Source organism: Macrobrachium rosenbergii, chromosome 5, assembly GCF_040412425.1.
Source record: "Macrobrachium rosenbergii isolate ZJJX-2024 chromosome 5, ASM4041242v1, whole genome shotgun sequence".
Taxonomy (NCBI): Eukaryota; Metazoa; Arthropoda; class Malacostraca; order Decapoda; family Palaemonidae; genus Macrobrachium; species Macrobrachium rosenbergii.
Genome location: NC_089745.1, coordinates 68,376,653 through 68,396,479, shown reverse-complemented (window position 1 = coordinate 68,396,479; position 19,827 = coordinate 68,376,653). Strand labels below are relative to the sequence as shown.

Here is a 19,827-nt window from a genome sequence, read left to right as displayed (position 1 = left end):
AGTAGACTGTTCAAAGCCTTTGAAATCTGGGACAATGGAGGAAAAAAGTGTATCATCCTCCATTTGTTCCAGTCTTGTAGGAATGCATCTCTTATTATTGCCTGAATACCCAGGTTCAGAGATGCTCACATAGCAAATCGATGGTTCTTGCATGTTGCAAACAGGCATAATTCAAGATGTGGAAGCATGTTGGCAATTACTGACTTGAGATTGGCTGAGCGTGAGCCCAACCTCTTGATATAAGACATTGCCGCCGTACTGTCTAGGACCAACAAAATGTTGGTCCCTTTTCAAAGCTGCTGTTGTTTTTGTTGTTTTTTTTTTCTTTCTTTTTTTGAGAGCCAGCAGCTCCAGGAAGTTGATATGACACTTCCTAAGAACAGGTGACCATCTTTCTGCTACCTAATTATAATCCTCCTAATGGTCTCCCCAACCTGTCAAGGAGGTATCCATAGGTACTATCACTTGTATGAACAGTGGAGTCAGGTCAGCCTGTTACCAATGACCCCTTCAAGGTCCAAGGACAGAGTATCATCCCAATCTCAGATGAAGGCAATCTCAACTCTTTTCTTGGCATGTGAGAGCCAGACTCTGTTTACATCCTACAGTAATAATTTCAGGATTAGATCTACCACAGATGCAAACTGTAACAAGGCCAGACTTTGTTCCAACTGTCATCTGGAAAACCTGGGCTGTGCAAGGAAACTTCTCAGGTCCCTCCTTATTCTGGTTTTAGTGCTGTTTGGAAGACAGCCAGCCGCAAAGAATGTCCCAATAAAAACTTTGAGGACTCAGGACTCACAACGGCTACCAAAAATAAGGTTTTCCTTCCTCAAAATCTGTTTTTTACACCTTACATCTTTTAACCTCTATCCAATACTTACTTGGAATTTTATATTTCCCTATGGTGCTTTCAAAATTATGTAAAATATATTCACTGTATATAAAGCTCATTATTTCATTCCCTCAATTCATATATACTGTACATTCTAACCACAGAAAAAATCCAGGGAGATGAACTGGTGTAGTAAGGTAAGTTAAACCAAGCACTTAAGAGAACAAATTACCCAATGGTCCACCTACATTCTGTGACAACAGTGAACCAGATATGCACTAACTATTATTTTTATTCCTCTGAAATGTAAGCTTAATTTAATTCTAGACAAAGAGAAAGCATAAATTCATTGGATTCTTTGCTTGGGCAATATTTCTCATGAAACATACTGTACTACTAAAGGATAAAGATTTTATCTGATCAAATAATTACTGAATGAAGAAACAAACATATCAAAATTACCTTCCTTCAAAGTTCCTTCTTCAGCTGCTTGTCCAACAGGGAAGATAGTCTTTACAAAGATACCGATATTTCCTTTGGGAGAGTCACGTCCTCCAACAATAGAAAACCCAAGACCCTTTTTACCATGTCCCTTTTCGAATACAACAGTATGGAAAGAAAGGTTGAGACTCTTTGGCCTTCTTGGCATTGTTGACAAAGATGAAGGTCTATGAGCTCTCTGTGAAACCTGTAAAACAAGAATACTCTAACTTGAACAGTTCAACTCTTATATACCAATGTCTGATAACAAGAGTGTTATAAATGGCCTTGCAACACTACTTTTTAACAGTAATAACTACAATAAAAAGCTTCATCCAAGAATTTAATAAACAGAAGTAGCTTTCTTGGTCTTGTCCAGTGATGTTTAGCAGTACATACTGCATTATAGTATGTTGGCATATTTGTTCTTTTTCCTATATAATTTACAAGTCTTGGAAAATGCAGTTATAGCAAGTACTGTACCATATTTCTGCCAATGCTGTTTGATTAATCTATATTTGATTAATCTATAACTAAAATAGCGTATGTGATTCTGTTTGTTAATAGTTATTAATTTATGATTATTGTTCCTTGTCTGATATAGGTTCTTGGTGTCTAAGTACAGGTTTGGTAAAATAAATGGAAAGGAGCCCTTATACAAATTCTTTTATATTCCATTCCATTTGCAAAGAGCTTTAATGTATCTTTTATTATGATGTATCATAAGAAAGCTTACAGGTTTGGTAAAATAAATGAAAAAGGAGCCCTTAAACAAATTCTTGTCAGCTTAAGCAGTGTACACTGTATTTCAAAGGTACCAGATTACACAAGACATTAACAGACTAATTTGCATTACTCAATTCACTTTATCCTCATCAACAACGTTCAAGTACCATAAACTACCAGTCCTAGTACACAACAAAAACAGATCAGCAAAACTTAATGTACCCTGGGCTTAAAATACAGGAAAGATGATTTTTTTAAACAATGCCTATTTCATACCTAATGAAAGAAATGCTCATTTACTGTACAGTATAAATACCCAGGTTGCTAAAGGTTTGAAAGGGTACCAAGAATATGCAAGTTAATTTCTGTCAATTGTGGTGATGATGAAGAGGCAAAGTGAGAAACTTGCTTCAACTCAAAAATACTAAAATGTTTTAGTGGGCTATCATGCGTTACAAAAAATATGGAAAAATTAAATTTTCTTATGAAACATTGTAAGCTGAAGCTTATCAAATCAAGTTCTAGGTTATTCCTATGTTAGAGCTGACTAAGTTGCCATATAATTTATAACAGTTTTTAAGATTTACATAATTCAGGGAGTAAATTTAGTTAATAATATTGCTATAGGGCTGTGCACCAGATGGTTACATGGAATTGTCACACAAAAATTTTCAGATATCAGTTTTAGTTTTCAAAGTATACAATATGCAATGAATAAAATGCACTGTATTCAGTTTAAGTACTTTCAGTAAACATATGCTATATATTCCATTTAAAAACATTTTGATATTACTGAAAGAGACCCTATAAGGGGTACCACCTAAAGTGCATCTTCTGCAATACTGTACAGTGTAGACTACTATAAGTTCTGTGAGCCTTCTTTTAGCCTCCTGATTGATTTCTTCATTTTACCTTTCATCTGTTCCCTTTGTTGCTTTTTTAATTTTTGTTGTTTTTTAATTCTGGCTTGCCTCAACTTTCACCTCTCATTTAAAACCATGCTTACAAGCTCCATGCAAGTACAGAAATGTAAATCAGTAGCCTCATTAAACCATGCATTTTTAACAATAAAATAATCGTGAAGTATTGTACCACTAGGAGTGTTCATTTTCAATTACTATAGTGCAAAACTTGCTTTTGTTATGAAAACTTGGGACCACCACATACAGTGTATGGTACACGATTCACATATTGTTTTGCAACCTGAGACATTTCATAGGGTTGGATTGTTTCCAAGATTTCAGTCATTAAGACTTATTTTCAGTAAAGGCATGTGGGAATATATGCTGTAGGAATATGGGTATTTTTTGTAGCATCTAACTACTTTTCTTTATATTTTTTGTAAAGTATACTGTCCTGTTAATGCCAGTGCACATCTTTAGTAATAACAGAGAATGACAATAAAATCTCCAATATGGATGCTTTAATATCATCCCCCCAAAAAATGGTGGAGCATAGTAAGCAATATATGGCACAGTAGTAATAGCTAGTAAAAATCAAACTTTTGGGTAAAGCATTTACTGTATTTCCCATTTTTTGTTTCAATTTTACTAAACTTTCCTGGGATTTTTATGGCACCAGTAGTTTTTCATAAAGAATAAATAAAAGGCAGGGACCTTGGTGATCAAGATGTGGATGGTTTAGCACATATCCTCACAGGCCTAGAACAGTGCTAAAGGGAATATATATTTTATATCATTGTACTATACTATAATGAGTAGTGGATTATGATTTCACTCAGAAAAAATATTGACCAAGACATTATACTGTATGTCAAAACTTTTTTTTTTTTACAAGAAATAGGGGTGGACTTCCTTAATCATACTACTCAACAATCTGATGTTGCAAAATACCTAAAAATTTTTCCTGTAACAACCTAAAACATACTTTTACTTTGCAAAAACTTACTACCTTTACAGAAGAGCACAACTTATACCTGTTATCTAAGGTTGCATATACCGCTAACTCTTTGCTATGTGAGGGCATGTCATAAAAACAAATTTAAGGTGCAATATTTCATTATAGAGTGACATACCTGTCTTGATAAAGCTGTTATTCCAGTACCGTGCACTGACGCAACCGAGGCCATAGATGTGACCGTTCTTGCAGAGACTTGAGATGCCTGAGAAGATGGCCGCTCCTCAAAGACACCATCCTCTATGAGAGGCAACAATCGACGGGGCTCATCTTCTCCTAAAATAATAACAATGAATTACTCTTCTTGGAAACCAATTGAAAAAACACTGAAAACAAGATTGATGAACATCAAGATCTCAGCCGGTCAATGAGACTTCATAATTCATCTTTAATATAAATGCCGTAATGAATACTTGTCATAGGAAAAACTAGGTAAATACGCTTTTAACATCTAAATCTTCCTAAAATACTCCCAGAATTGGTTAAGAATATGGGTATCAGCTGTGCACAGATCTGAGTGATTTATTTCAAGAATCTGGTCACCAGTATAAAATAAAAAACAGTAGATTGATATTAACAAACATTACATTAGTGCATGTGTTTAAAATAAAACTGAGAGGTCATCAGTCAAACTTTCTCAACTCTAGTAAATTACATCACGTGAACCCTCACCAATAATATGTGACAATTTTTTTACTGTAAATAAAATTTTTTTTTATTTGCTAAACTCAAAACTTGCGAGATTACCTGAAGATGAATCTGAGACCGTCCTAACCATGACTGCAGTTACCATCCCCTCCTCCTTCACCGAGTTCAGGCGATGTCGTTTTCTTGGATCCAGGCCTTCCTTCATCTCATGTACGCAGTCATTGTGTTCGCAGCACACGTTCTCAGGTAAATCTCGAGAACAACACTTGGCACCATCAGGAATAGCTGGCAGATCTCGATTACAACACCGGCTCTCGCTGGGTACCTCCGGAAGGTCTCGTGATGTACAGCACTGGACATCAACTTCAGGACACTCTTGGCTGTGGGCATCATGTACAGCCAGAGGTTCTTCTCGAGTGTCATCATGATGATGGTATTTGTAGGAATGGCGGGAGTTGTATCTGTGACAAGTTAAATGATGAAGAGCATGTGAATGGTGACCCTCTACAACAACCAGTTCCTCGTCGTCATCTTCGTCATTTATGCTGTCCACCCTGGAATCCACCCTGGTCTCCACCCTGGAATCCACTCTGCCACTTGTCATAGACGCCACATCAAGGTCGGAGAAGAGAGACTCATGCGGAGGGCTGTCCGGTTCTCTTGCAACGACTATATCAACTTCTGTTGGTGTGTGGCGAAGTATGTGGCGGGCTTCTTCTAAGCTGACACCACGCAGCCTCCGCCCATTTACGTTTATTATCTCATCACCTATCCTTAGACGACCATCCCTGCAAAATGGTCATGCGATTACTATTAAGTTCACAATTTCTTACCTTTGTATGACCTGTAAAAAAATAGTTTTATGACTGTAATTGTGTAAAATTTCACCAAATTCATCAAAGTATCACTTTCATAATACAGTACTTTCAAAACATCACTGCAAATTAAAACAAGTGTATTTGACCCCTCAATAGTACAGCTCTGGCTTGCTGAAAAGCCACCTGGTATTTTCATTAAACAGTATTATTACAAATATGAACAAACAAAATAAAATACTATTATAAGCCTAATCTCCAAAGGGAAATCTAATTCAGGCAATTTGATATTTTTTATCCTTTTGGGTAGTCTCAAAAATAATTGTGCATTCCAGTATTTGCAGCAATTCAGAACTGAATGAAACGTTTAAGTAAGTGTGTTTCAAATGGTAAAACGAAATTATTCAGTTATAACATAACTACTTGAAAGCGAAATTATTCAGTTATAACTACTTGAAAGCGAAATTATTCAGTAATAACTACATAAAAAATGTGGAAGGCAAGCTTATACAAGCTGGAATGAAATCATCTTGCAAAAAACAAGAGAATAACACCAAATTAAATTATAATAATAAAAATGTCAAATATCAGTCGCTATTTTTTGAAGACTGTCGATGCTTTTCCTTCATATTATTATATTAGTTTAGTTTGCTACTGTATAAATATGCCCTCATAAATGATGTTTGAAATACGGCTCATGCATAAATGAAAAGAGTCTACTTAAATACATCAAACAGCACAACTGTTCGATGTTACCCAACAAAATACTCAATCGCTCGCAATGGACAAACGTTAACAGGTCATTTCCCACTACTTATGGTGACAGCCCGCTTCTGTCCCTGCCCTTTGCCTGCTACGTTAAACACCATCTACCCGACTTCCTCTCTTATAGAATCATTCCTTCCCTGCAATTTCCCACACATAATTCTAATTACTGTTTTTTACTGCCCGTTGTCATTTGTTTCATAAATTTTGTGTAGTTTTCTTTCCTGTGAGAGTGAATGAATACTTATACCTGGTGAGCTTACATTCTACAACAGAGACAAACGAACTTACAAGTGCGATGAGAATCTCGCGCCTTGTTACAGTATACAAAAGTATAGTATACATCATCACATTTTATGCATGCTACTGTAGTACTATTGTACTGGATCTTATACATTTATGAATAAGATAAATGAACCTGAATTGACGGAAACAAAATTTTGTCTTACTCTGATTTCTATATTGTACCACAAGGCAATAAAACGTGACTGATGCAAATACAGCAAAATTTATATGAGTACTCCTCAGTAACCGACTTTCAGAAAAAAAACGTTACACGGCCTTAAGAGAAAACTGAACCAGTGTATGATTAATGAACAATGAAAACTTTTAATCAAATTATGAGCTAAACATAATCCTTGTGTGGCGAGATTAGTCACAATTATATATATATATATATATATATATATATATATATATATATATATATATATATATATATATATATATATGTATATATATATATATATAATATATAATATATATATATATATATATATATATATATATATATATATATAGATTATATATGTATGTATAATTGAAGTTACTGTAATACAATTTCCCACTTATGAATAAAGAAGTCCATGAAAAGGGCAGCTTTGTATCATGAGGAATAGGAAAAGTGGGCCCATGATGGTCATCCGAGATAGAAGAAAGAACATCACGGACTGGCCTGGCTAGCGATTACGACATAATTCCTCATCCGTTGCATCACTTTATCCTACACTTTGATTACGGAAACCTTGTACGTTCCAGCTATGTTTTTCTTTACGTTTTCACTGGCGAAAGAAAGGTGGAGGCAGTTAAGTTTGCATAAAAAAAAAAGGCGGTGGCTAAAAATGTCAAATCAGCAGCCGGCATCCCTTTCCTTTATGAAATGACCAGGATATTTGGGTAGAAATTTAATATTCTTTACATCCACGTAGTAAAAAAAAATTGACGGTATTCTTAAGTAAAACGAGAACTTCCATCAATATAATGCCTTGTAACTAGAGCAGGTATTATCAACGCCCAGTCAAACCGAATTACTGAATGGCTGATCAAGAGAGCAGCTATGCGCATCCCCAAAAAACTTACCGATGCTCAGATACAGTAGGTAGACAAACCTAACAGAAGTATTGAATTATACCGGTTAAATCTAGAAATTAATAAAAAGGCATTACAATAGAGAATGGAAAATTATCACGGAGATGCTGTGTATGATTCTATGGGTATTTTTACCGATCTATATATGTTAATTATTTCTTGGGAACATGAAGCAAAAATCTGCATTATGTTAAATTTGTTTAGGCATGAAGGAAAGCGGTAAAATCATTTCAGTGAACGTATCAACTATTCAGCATTTTAACCGACTCCTTCGGTGGAAGAGCAGAACAGTCGCAATTTCAGGCAATGAAATAGCACTCGGTCGCTGGCTTGAACGAATTATTGGAAGAGAGAGAGAGGAAGATCTGCACCATTTTCGGGAAGGAAGTGAATCCACAAAAGAAAGGTCATGCGTGCGTGTTTGCGATTATGTAGCAAGAATAGAAGGTTGGGTTAAGGTACGAATTCTTTGACTTGACATTACGCAGTCTACCGGGGCCTTTGGGTGATGAAAATGGGTATGTCACCAGTTTTCTCAAATTGCTTTTGAATAAATGATTTATTCATCTGGATAAGTTAAGTCTTGTCCCCAAGTTAGATCCCGTTGAACAATAATCGTTCTGTCCACCGAGATTCTGCACACCGAACGCAACTCATTTCCGTATAGGAAAAAGATCATCCAGTGAAAAGATGTTCAAAGGAAGTCACGAACCACGGAAACTGAACGGCTGAAATATTCTTGAGTCAGGACAAGTATTGCCTGGGCGCACGTTTCCGTTGCATAATCGTGTTATAGATTTTATTCGTTTCAAAGCCACTTCCCTTTTGCTACGTGACAAAATAAAAACTTAAATAATATTTAAAAACTACCGGGTTTTGTAAGGCCTCTTAGCCTGATCAACGTTACGGAAGCAGGAACAAACATTACATGTTAAGGCAGCAAGTAAATATTTTATACGTTTGTTTCAGTGACATTGCAACATTTTTCTTCAAGTGTTAAAATCTGTAATCAAACTGCCATTAAAAACCCCTGACACTTAAAGATCGGGACTCTCGGGATGTTCCGATACCTTCAGAAACATCAGTCCTTGCTTACACCAACGTTATCAAGTAATATAAAACAAAAATGACTGCTAAAGATTGTATGAAGTTCTGCAGTAAATAAATACTATGCTGAAGAAGATTGTACATTCTCAAGTAATAGAGAAAAAACCTAAAGTTCTTTGTAGAGACAGAGAAAGTGGTGCTACTCTCTCCTAGATTCATTAATGGTATGTGAATCTACGACAAAAATAAACTTAGTAAAATGCCATGTTGATTACAATAAGGCGTATATGTTCATGGCCAAATCGAGACGTGCTTGGGCCAGTTGACAGGAAAACCTCTTCCAATTTTTTTCTTATGGGAAACACTTGAAATTGAAGGAAAGAGAAAAGAAATACCTGGTATATAGGAGGGGGTGTGCCGAAGGCTTTGATGCAAAAAGAAAGAAAAAAGTTACTAGATTAACACTCCTAAGCTATGTGATGAAGTATTTAAATGCCATTTTACCTCGTATATTCCGGTTAAACTTTCACTTGAGTGTAAACACTACCTTGTACGGTCATTGTTTGTTCTGTTAAGCATCCAAATACTATGCAGCCTAAGTACAGTACAGACTTTTATTTCAAACAACTCATAATTCATAAAACGGTTTACAATCTGGGCACAAACATTCCTTCACTTGTAAGTGGTAAAGAACCCTGTTGCTTTTTGAGATGCAATTATAAAATTATGCTGCTATACGCGGAAGGCAAGTAGAAAGATGTTTCATTCATTTTGTTCGACGGATTAGGCGCAACTATTCACACACAAATTATTGGGAGAGACAGAGAACGGTAAGGCTCGTTTTGGTGGGGGGAGAGTGGGGGGGCGGTTGAAAGAGGCTCTGTAGAGGGAACGCTAAATTAGCCTATGAGCTGACCACAAATTTTAATGCAGCGCGTACACTCAATCAAAATTTACCTTTTAAGCAGATACTTACGAGAAAATCAGCGACACCCAATTTCAAGGCTACAAAGTAGTGCAGTGTTCATCTACATGCAAATGCTGCTAAGCTGGCACAAGAGGGAGAGCATTCGCCACAGCCTTCAGTGGATAAAGGGGAGACCAGTCCCATTTAATCAAGGAGAGTACTGACCATATTTTATACACACTAGGTGTTTGCGCTCCGTCCTGTGCTCATGAAGCCATCACTTACGTAACAGCTTCCTTTCATATCTCAAATATCGATTCATTTTCAGACATGCAAAATGGTGGCACAAAATAAACAAACATATGCAAGGACTGCACAACAAATTATTTCTTGAACATTTCAACGTTTCCCGTATCTCATCAGTTTAAAGTAAAAACGGTTGAAGTAAAACAGATTACTTTCACGAAACATCTGTCATACAATACAAGGCAGACCAACAGTATCTCAATATTTTTAATAAATAGTAAATAATAATGCTCTGATGTGTAGCATCAAGACTGCATAATTTTCACCAACATAAAAAGGTACATAGACTGAAGCAGCCAGGTGAGTCATGAATCCTCTTGAACTACACCAAAGAAATGGGAAAATAATAAGTAAATATACATAATGGCAGGGTCACCCAATAAGTCATTATTAGGAGGACCCTTGAAGAGAAATAGCGGAAGCACTCCCCGTAAACAACATGAACTATCTGAAGAGAAACCGGTGGGCCCACAGAAAAAAAGAAGAAACAAACGTTTGCGTATGATTTACAGCTTCTCCTATGCGAACAATCTGTGAACATTTACACAAAGTCAAGGGTACAGAGTCCATTCGACAGACGCTTAGAATAAAAATGTAGCTCAGACAACGGAAGACGAGAATGAATAAATAAATATGCTAAACAATATGACTTTTAATGGCGGATTTCATCCATAAACAAATGAAAAACCTGACCATGAGAACGTTTCTCTCTTTTTCGATCTCTAGACACCTATTATAATTAAAGAGAAAATACCCCTGTACAGTAAACAAGACCGTAGGTTAATTTCCATATTCATTCTATTCCGAACTACTCTATAACACGCCAACTACGGAGCAGAAGGGAGGAAAATCACTAGTGTTGACAGTGTCTCCCACAAAATATCTACTCCAGCTTGAAATTATAAGTGCACGAGCATCTATAATGCACAGTACTTATGAAGACTGGTGCCTTGATGAAACCTTATCATCTAATTCTAGCCATAATGACTAAATTAACCGTACGTTCGAAAGATCATCACCCTCAATAATGAGCGGAGGCTATTCGAAGAAGTATCATAAAAGTGTAGGTAATAAACAAAAACTGATAATGATCAGTGTGCGTCATTCATTTACTCCTTTACTGTTATCCCACGCTGGTATAACACATGAGTTCAGAATGCTAAAAATGTAAAGATTTTCTAAATTTACCATCCATTACAATATTCAGAACTTTCCAATTTTCCCATGATTTTAGGCACTCGCAATGCATGGATAGTACGGGTTGTCACAGTTGCAAAAGAAAATCGGATGCGACAACAATGGAGCCTTGAGAGCTATTTTTCCCTTGTACCCCACTAGGATGTTTTAATTTTACTTAATTCTACACACTTACCTCAGATTTTAGTAGCCTACTTCTGCTCTCTCTCTCTCTCTCTCTCTCTCTCTCTCTCTCTCTCTCTCTCTCTCTCTCTCTCTCTCTCTCCGTAAACTGTACACGTACACACACACACATATATATATATGGGGTTTGGTGTGATATTAATACTAAATAATAATAATAATATGGAACTCCAACGAAAGATAAAACCAGTCTGATACTGTTTCTGTGAGTCTTGAGTGAGAAACAAACACGTAACAATTGGAAATCGACCTGTAGTAGTAAAACCTTGATCCTGCAATCTAAGGGAATAACAAAGATGAACCGATCACATGTAAAGTAACCCAAATTCGCAGCAGTTAATTCCAGCAACTGAAGGTAATTGAAATTTCAAGATATACAAAACCAGTTTCACTTTTATACAACTTTTTTTCATTTTCTTCTCGTTATACAAATAAAAAAAAAGATTAACTTGAATTATGGTGATTTACTAGAGCATATCAGCAATATTTTTATGCTATGCAATCTCAATCTTCACTTTTAACAGCTATAATTCACTTCATTACCTTTATCGTGCCAAACCCGCATATACAGGCTACTAACCAAAAAATACTAAGTAAAATGAAATTTCCACCGTAACCTACTGTACAGTCACAGCAGCTAACGCCCCTGTGTAACCTACTTTTAATCTCTGCCTTATCTTAATGAAGCACACCTTGGAAAGGAGAAAAAAAATTCACTGCGTCTGCTTCCGTTCATTATTAACCTTAATTTCTGTCATTAACGCCTTATTTTGTCCCATCAAACATAAATAGCGTGACAAACAAACTGTTATCATCTGAACGCCTTTGAATGCTGACCTTTATTTTACATTGTACACGTAGAAAACTTTCATTCAAGCAGCGACAATGTTGTTCAAAAGTGAAATTAATTGACATAACCGAGATCAGAAACATTAAAGAAAGGAAAGAAAGTCGAAAGGTATAAACGAAGCGTTATGTTTTACTAGAGCGTAACTGATACTACAGAATGGAAGGAGTGCCTCCACTGTCTTCTTCACCTTCCGCGTCCTGACAAGTATTAATTCACCAACGATTTGTCTCAATAATTCACATTGTGCTCTACCACTTAAGGCAGGTAACGAAGGATATTGTGTCAAGAAATGAAGTCGAACAAATGTGTAATTTTCGTTTTACATTATGCACCACAGAAACTTTTTTTTTTTTTTTTTTTTGCAAATACAGTTTTATATAAACATCTACCTAGAAAATGTCAACCGCCCACCTGGTGTTGCTCTGACAGAGTCCCTAAGGTAAATCATAATTAAAAACTTCCAGAAAGGGAAACCGAATACAACGTCTGTCATCCTTTGCAGACTGACTCAAGTTTCTCCAGGTATAGGCGGCCATAGATTAGAAAACCATTCGAGAAGACACGAACGTAGGAGATGTCACCATCTGATCCTGCGAGCCATGGCCCACCAAGTATTCTACGCCGAATCTCAGAAAACTTTATAATTCGCCCTTTTCTCGTCAGTCACTCCCCAGAACATTCCACTAAAACCAGGGCGACGACACCGAATCTTCTCTGGGACGTGACTCTGCTATTCTCTCTCTCTCTCTCTCTCTCTCTCTCTCTCTCTCTCTCTCTCTCTCTCTCTCTAATCGCTGAAATATGTGATCAATAATCCATTCTAGCCTTTTTCTAAGGAGACGTAGTAGTAGGCGAGGAAAATTATTAATGTTAAAGTCAGGGTCACCTTGACCGAGAGCTTTATGGGAGTAGATTTGTTTCATCATGTAAAAATCACCTCTTTTTTTAAAGGGAAGGAATGAGTACCACGTTACACAACTCAAAATATTCACATGGTTATACAATCCAATGTGGCACGAGGACAAAATAATGGTACGATGACGTCCACTTCGCAGTTTCAGTGAGCTTGTTAAAAGAAAGAAGCAGAGGCAGAAGTCTTGCCTCCTACAGACAGATTCACAAGAGCAGATAACACACTGTGCAATCTCGAGAAAACTGGAACTGGAAAAAATATTGAATGACCAGTGGAAATCGGCGATTCTTGGACTGGTTCATTCATTCTACTTCTAAGCTTTGAAATTCTCGTCCCACTTATGGTTTTCCTTTCTCCCATAAGAAGGAAAGTCTGTAGTTTCCTCCACGGTTCAGCACCACCTTCGTTCCTTTTCAGTTTATTCGGGCCAGGGCTAGTAAACGCATTAACATGGCAGTCACGTTGGTTTTTGCTATTAAAATAGCATTAAGAGATCTGGTTTGTCATTCTTATATCCCATATGATAAAACGTGATTTTCAGCATAACATTTACTTCCCCATCACAAGCTCAAAACATTCTCACCATCATCATAACCAGTATCCCGCTCTGACTGGAGCAACCTTTTCCGGGACAAAATATGAAAAGTAATTATCTGAAGAAAGAAGCACTTCAAGCCAAGGCCCTCTAACTTAGTTTACATTCATTAACTTTCATACGCTGCTGGAATAAGAAAATGTAAAATTTATTAAAATTATCTGCAAACTTACAAAAAATGAAATGCTACACAACCAAACATACATACTTTCATTCCCATAAACGTGGGTAAGAAATATATGGAATATCCAAAGTTACTTGCATCATATACATAAGGCAATACCAGTAAAACTTGCGTACTGCAACGTCAGGACATAATTCACATCACTTTTCAATCAAGTACTAGTTACAGCATTCGCATGAAATATGGAAATTCACGGAATATGAACGTCTCGTGATAATGACATTCCGCTCCCTCAATTTACTCCCTCTTTTGAAATCCATTTCCCTTACTGCCATGTCTTCGAACTCTCCGAGAGATGCTCGTGCAAGAAGAAACCAAGCGTCACAATCCATGAATCAGTAGCTGCAGTTATGCAAGAAATAATGCTTTTTGTCATCAATCAAATCCTACCACAGAGGGATAAAAATTCAGAGATGGGGATTGACTATGAGGAAAACATGTCCTACAGTCAAAGAATTTTGAGAAATTTCCTTTTTATCAGCTACGAAAAACAGTAATTTAAACTTTAATGACCGTTGTAAAAAACCTGCCAACACCATCCGTACTCAGAAAGACTTTAAACATGGGAAATACCTCTTCGCTTTCAAGAAGATACAGAACGAGTGTCAGTTAATGATAATCGGAACCCAGCGATTACTCCAGTCGCAAAAAAGAACTGCGATTAGACTTACAGCCCCTATAAAATGCGCCTAATGGCGAGTGTTTCTCTCATTAACTGCAGCTGAAGTTGTTGATTGTGTTTAGGAGAGGACCATAAAGAAATCGACAACAACTAGAGCGTGAACAGCAAGACTGAATATCTCATGAAAAGTGAAATTCCTTCGTGACATATGGTCCAACGATTACTTTCTTTCGATTCGATGTAGGCAGAGCCTCAGGTCACCGCACTTCCTTCGTATTCTGAAATCAATCAGGGGCTGGAAAATTTGCAGGCAAGGGGGTCATCGCCTATCTTCTTCTCTTCATCCTATGCACAGCCTCGTCTGAATACTGTAACCTATCTTCGAATCGGATTTCAGGAACTAAAAAAATCAAAAGTGGAATGTATAAAAAAAAAAAATCTTTAATGGTTCATTTAATGGTATGACCTTGTAAAGACGTTGAAAGGGAAATAAACACATTAGTTCTTCGCTAAAGGAAAAAAAAAAACGGTGGGAACCTTACCACCGGAAAGAGGAACATGAAAGCACGGGGAGAGTGGGAACAGCCAATAAAAACGACAACGTTAATAGTGGAAGGGAACACTAGGGGGATAGAACGAAGACAAGCTATGCCAAATAATCCTCAAGTCTTACTGAGGTTTAATAGGGCTCTCTCTCTTTAATTTTGGTGAAACATGGCAACACCAGTGCGAATATCCAAGGCAAAGACACTTGAACCATCAAGACGTAATTAAGTCATGTCATTACGAATACTGTATGCTGATGAAGCATTACCATATTCATAATCTTAATTGCACCTGTCCAAAACTATAATCAATTAAATGACTCATCCTCAAGTTCATTTTCATCTTCACGTTTCGTCAGACTAAATTGGGATGCTCTTAAACACGATAATAAATCGTAATCTCTCTCTCTCTCTCTCTCTCTCTCTCTTTCTCTCTCTCTCTCTCTCTCTCTCTGTATATGTATGCATGTATATATATATATATATATATATATATATATATATATATATATATATATATATATATATATATATATATATATATATATATATATACTATACACACTGATCGTGAATTTTATATTTACAAATGTTAGGCCACAAATATGGTTTATATATATATATATATATATATATATATATATATATATATATATATATATATATATATATATATATATATATATATATATATATATATATATATATATATATATATATATAATTATGTACATAACGTATATACATATACACATATTTATAGAAGTATACAATAAGAGTTCACTATGAAAATGGAGATGGAAGCTTTACAACCATGTTAACTTCAATCAATCATGACTGACACAAACACTCTCTCTCTCTCTCTCTCTCTCTCTCTCTCTCTCTCTCTCTCTCTCTCTCTCTCTCTCCATGCACACACACACACACGTGTGTGTGTGTGTGTGTGTAGATATCCCAAAATGAAAAAAATGCAAATGGAGATATGCTGTTGAGGCAGCCTTGGGTCGATGTAACTAGTATTTTAAGGATTGCTAAATATAGAGGGTAAAAGATAGGCATAGCTGAATAATGCAGGCCTGAAGGTTACTGAAAGTATGAATATAAAAATTGCAGAAGTGATTACTGAGGGCGTATGGAGGGCACTGAAGAGGTTAAAGAAAGGAAAAAAGCAAGGAGATTATAGAATCAAAAGAGAATGTTGTATTGTGTTGCTGAAAGTGTATTTGAGTGGTTAACCAGGGTGTGTAAGTGACATCTTAATGCAAAAAAAAGCTCCTTAATGAATGGGTGATGGAAATAACTATAAGATATATGGTAGGATTTTGACTGAGAGACTAAAACAGATGACAAGGAGTGATAAGGAAAGAGCAATGTGAGTATAAACTAGAGTGTGTGCTTATCAAGTGCTTCCTATCAAACAATTAGGTGAGAAGATGTAGAGTAAAAAGCAAAATTTGTATATGGCATATAGGTACCCTACAACTTATGATAAAAGCATGTATGTACAGTATGTAGATAAGAAAGTGTCTGATCTGGTGTAAAAATGTTTGAGACAAAGATGTGTCAAGTCTCCAGGGATGGAGTGATCTGAGATGTCAGTGAAAGAAAACTAGACATTCACGAAGTTGTGAGGTAAAACAACAGATTATGAATGGAGTGTGGAATGACTGATGTTTGCACACGATACAATACTGAATGGGGATAATAATAGAAAAGCAGAAACTAGTTTATGGTAAACATGACTGATGATGGTAAAACAAGAAAAGCAAGTCAAAGAATAGGTGAAACAAGGAAGGAATGAAAGTGTGCCCAAAACACTGGGAGAGATTTGGCATGTCTTTCAAAGCTAAGGTAAGAACATATGAAGGAATTGCTGAAGCAACTCTCACTTTTCTGGAAGTAAAGCGTGGTTGTTGAATGCGATTGAAGGAAAACAGACTGAAACTGTTCAGGTGAGATTCCTTTGAGCAATTTATGTAACTTAAGCAGATCTGGAAGGGTGAGAAATGTGGATCTACACCGTAGTAGTGGTTAGGAGCTAGTGTAAGTGAACGGATGGATCTTCGTGTTTGGAGATGTTTTGGTCATGTGGAAAGAATGGAGAACGAGAAGCAAGTGTATGATTGATAAGTGTTAGGAAGGAGGACGAGAGGAGGAAGAAATTTTTGGATAGAGGAAAAGAAGAGCCTTCACATTCTAGAAACACCTAAGTTCATGAAATATATAGGTGAAAGGAGCAGTGCGATCGCAAGGAGTTGACGTGCTGTTCATTAGTATTGTGTGCGTATATAGCCTATAACGTTGTGGAATTTCTGCACGGGGAGTGAGTTCATGATTCAGCAGTCTGAGTGAATGTGGAAGTGACTGTTATAATGTTATTTTTCTAGGAAGCCACCTGATGTTTAGGGAAATACAGTAATTACAATTCAAAAGGGAGTGGAAACGTCAATACAAATCATTACTCCAACATTAATCGCAACTGAATACTGAGATAAACAAAAATACAAATGGATGACGCAACACGTTCCTTAGTTCGCGAAACATCATCTGAAGAAGTGGTATATCTTAAAGGAAAAATTATATTTTCGGGACACTCAAGCCGTCAATTTTCGAAAATTCTAATTAACAATGTACACTAATTTTCATTAACCGTGAATAATACAACAGTCTATAGATTGGCCATCCAATACTAAGCTCTCGGACAGCAATGATACAAAACTTGCCAACAATCCAACTTTTCATATGAGAGAGAGAGAGAGAGAGAGAGAGAGAGAGAGAGAGAGAGAGAGAGAGAGAAAGCGAAATAAAGTATCCTTATCAAAGCAAGATTAAACAAGGTTAATGCAGTGATGCCTTTTTTATAATCAGTACTGTTACTATTGCACCTTTGCGTTTATTATAAGTTACTATTGCACCTTTCAGCAGAAGTCGCTCATGAATAATCCATCATTAGAGTGCAGAGGTTTTCCCTCAACCCTTTTCTCCGAGGCCCGAGCGCTTTCGCTCTCGGTTGTTGCCCACGCGTTTCGTCACTGACCACCGACGAGCCGTTTTCCAGGAGGGAAGGAGAGGGAGCCTTGGGAGGGGGCGAATGGGGGCCAGAGGGAGGACTTTCTCCTGGGACTGGAGAACTCTGCGACTGTCATTCAGTCAGCTGAGCAGGTCATTGCGGATGGTCAGCTGCATCTACAAGTGATGATATTAAAGGATCCTTTTCTAAAGGAAAATAAATCCGCCTATAAAGATAAAGGAGGAGCTTGAGGGGAATGACAAATAAAAAAAAAAACGTTACGAGAGTGGGAGTTATCTTTGATGGATAAAAGCTGCAATAAAAAAATCCCCCATATTCATTGGTTGCCTCGGCCCCTTCCACCACACATCGTCGCAGCCATTTTTCTTGACGGCGGATACGTGCTCTGCCGACACGAGGAGCGCAAATTGGCAACAGCAATCCCTTCCCCACGATGAAGTTTCATTGAAGCCTCGTGCTGTTAAGAGTTCAACTACTTCAGCACAATGGAATTACAAAAATTTCCAGAAGTCTGGAAATGACAAGAAAACTTTCTTCATGAACATAATGAGACACGAACGGAGAGACTGAACTACGTCGTTTCATTTAAGAAACGGCGTTTTTCTGCATTTCCCGTTTTTCTCTCAGGATTTCTTTTACGGGTTGGTCACTGAGCACTTAATACGGAAACTTATTTCAGGCATATTTCACCGCCACTAAACCCGCAATAACTGACGACTTGATTAAAAAAAAAAAACATCCAAAAACGGAATACAAGATAACCTGGGACACAGAATGCTTTCAGCAACAAACTGTTGGGGAAACGTATAAAAAAAGGTGTTTTATGCCTTTAGCCAACGGTAATGATACACTCCATTTGAAATTGCATTCACAAAACAACCACCAGAGAATACTAAGATATAAACAAAGACTATAAATCATGTCATTTATAAAGACGTTAATCAATTAAAGCGAAAGATCCATCAGTCTCTGATGTATTTTAAACAGTGTAGCAAATATGCGATAAATATCATACCCCCACACTCCCACACACATATATACATATGCATATATATATATATATATATATATATATATATATATATATATATATATATATATATATATATATATATATATCCCACATAAAGACACATACATATACAGATATATATTATATGTATATATATGTATGTTTATGTATATTTATATTTGTGTGTGGGGTATGATATTTATTGCATATTTACTACACTGTTTAAAATATATCAGAGATTGATGGATCTTTCGCTTTAATTGATTAACGTCTTTATAAATGACATGATTTAATAGTCTTTGTTTATATCTTAGTATTCTCTGGAGGTTGTTTTGTGAAAGCAATTTCAAATGGAATGTATCATTACCGTTGGCTAAAGGCATAAAACACCTTTTTTATACGTTTTTATGTATACACACAATATATAATTTCTCTCTCTCTCTCTCTCTCTCGTGTAATTACACACATCGTGGGATCAGTAACAGCGCAAACCCACGAGATGTACACTATAAAAAAAAGAAAAATATCATAAGTCCGACCATACCAGCTGTAATAACAAACTTCTGTTGCATCAAAATAGTATGTAAAATTAGTTCCTCAAAACCGGCTATAACAAATAAGTGACTCGCTACCCTGGCTCTAAGTGTTTAATATCTTGTGTGTCACGGAAAACGTTACTGCCATCTGGATTATCCAGATTATCATCCAGAAGCAAATGTTTCTGCTTAAAATCACTAAACCTCTCGCATTCATATACACAAAATTAGTACAACTAATGAATAACTGGAGGATAGGAGAAATGTAATTCATTATCCTACAAGTTTCTGTACCCAAAAATCCAAGTCCCTAAACGAAACCCGAATGTTTGCAAGAATAAGAAT

General features: G+C 36.4%; 1 protein-coding gene across 10 annotated transcripts in view; it reads right to left on the bottom strand.

Annotated features, from left to right (window-relative positions):
* Positions 1-19,827, bottom strand: part of LOC136838878 (uncharacterized) — a 532,018-nt gene that overhangs the window by 15,508 nt on the left and 496,683 nt on the right. For all 10 annotated transcript variants that reach the window (XM_067104542.1, XM_067104541.1, XM_067104551.1 and 7 more), the window contains 3 exons: positions 4,706-5,394; positions 4,077-4,234; positions 1,298-1,523 (listed from right to left, as the gene is read on the bottom strand). In XM_067104542.1, the coding sequence (XP_066960643.1) occupies positions 1,298-1,523; positions 4,077-4,234; positions 4,706-5,394 (1,073 nt within the window). The remainder of the gene's footprint in view (positions 1-1,297; positions 1,524-4,076; positions 4,235-4,705; positions 5,395-19,827) is intronic.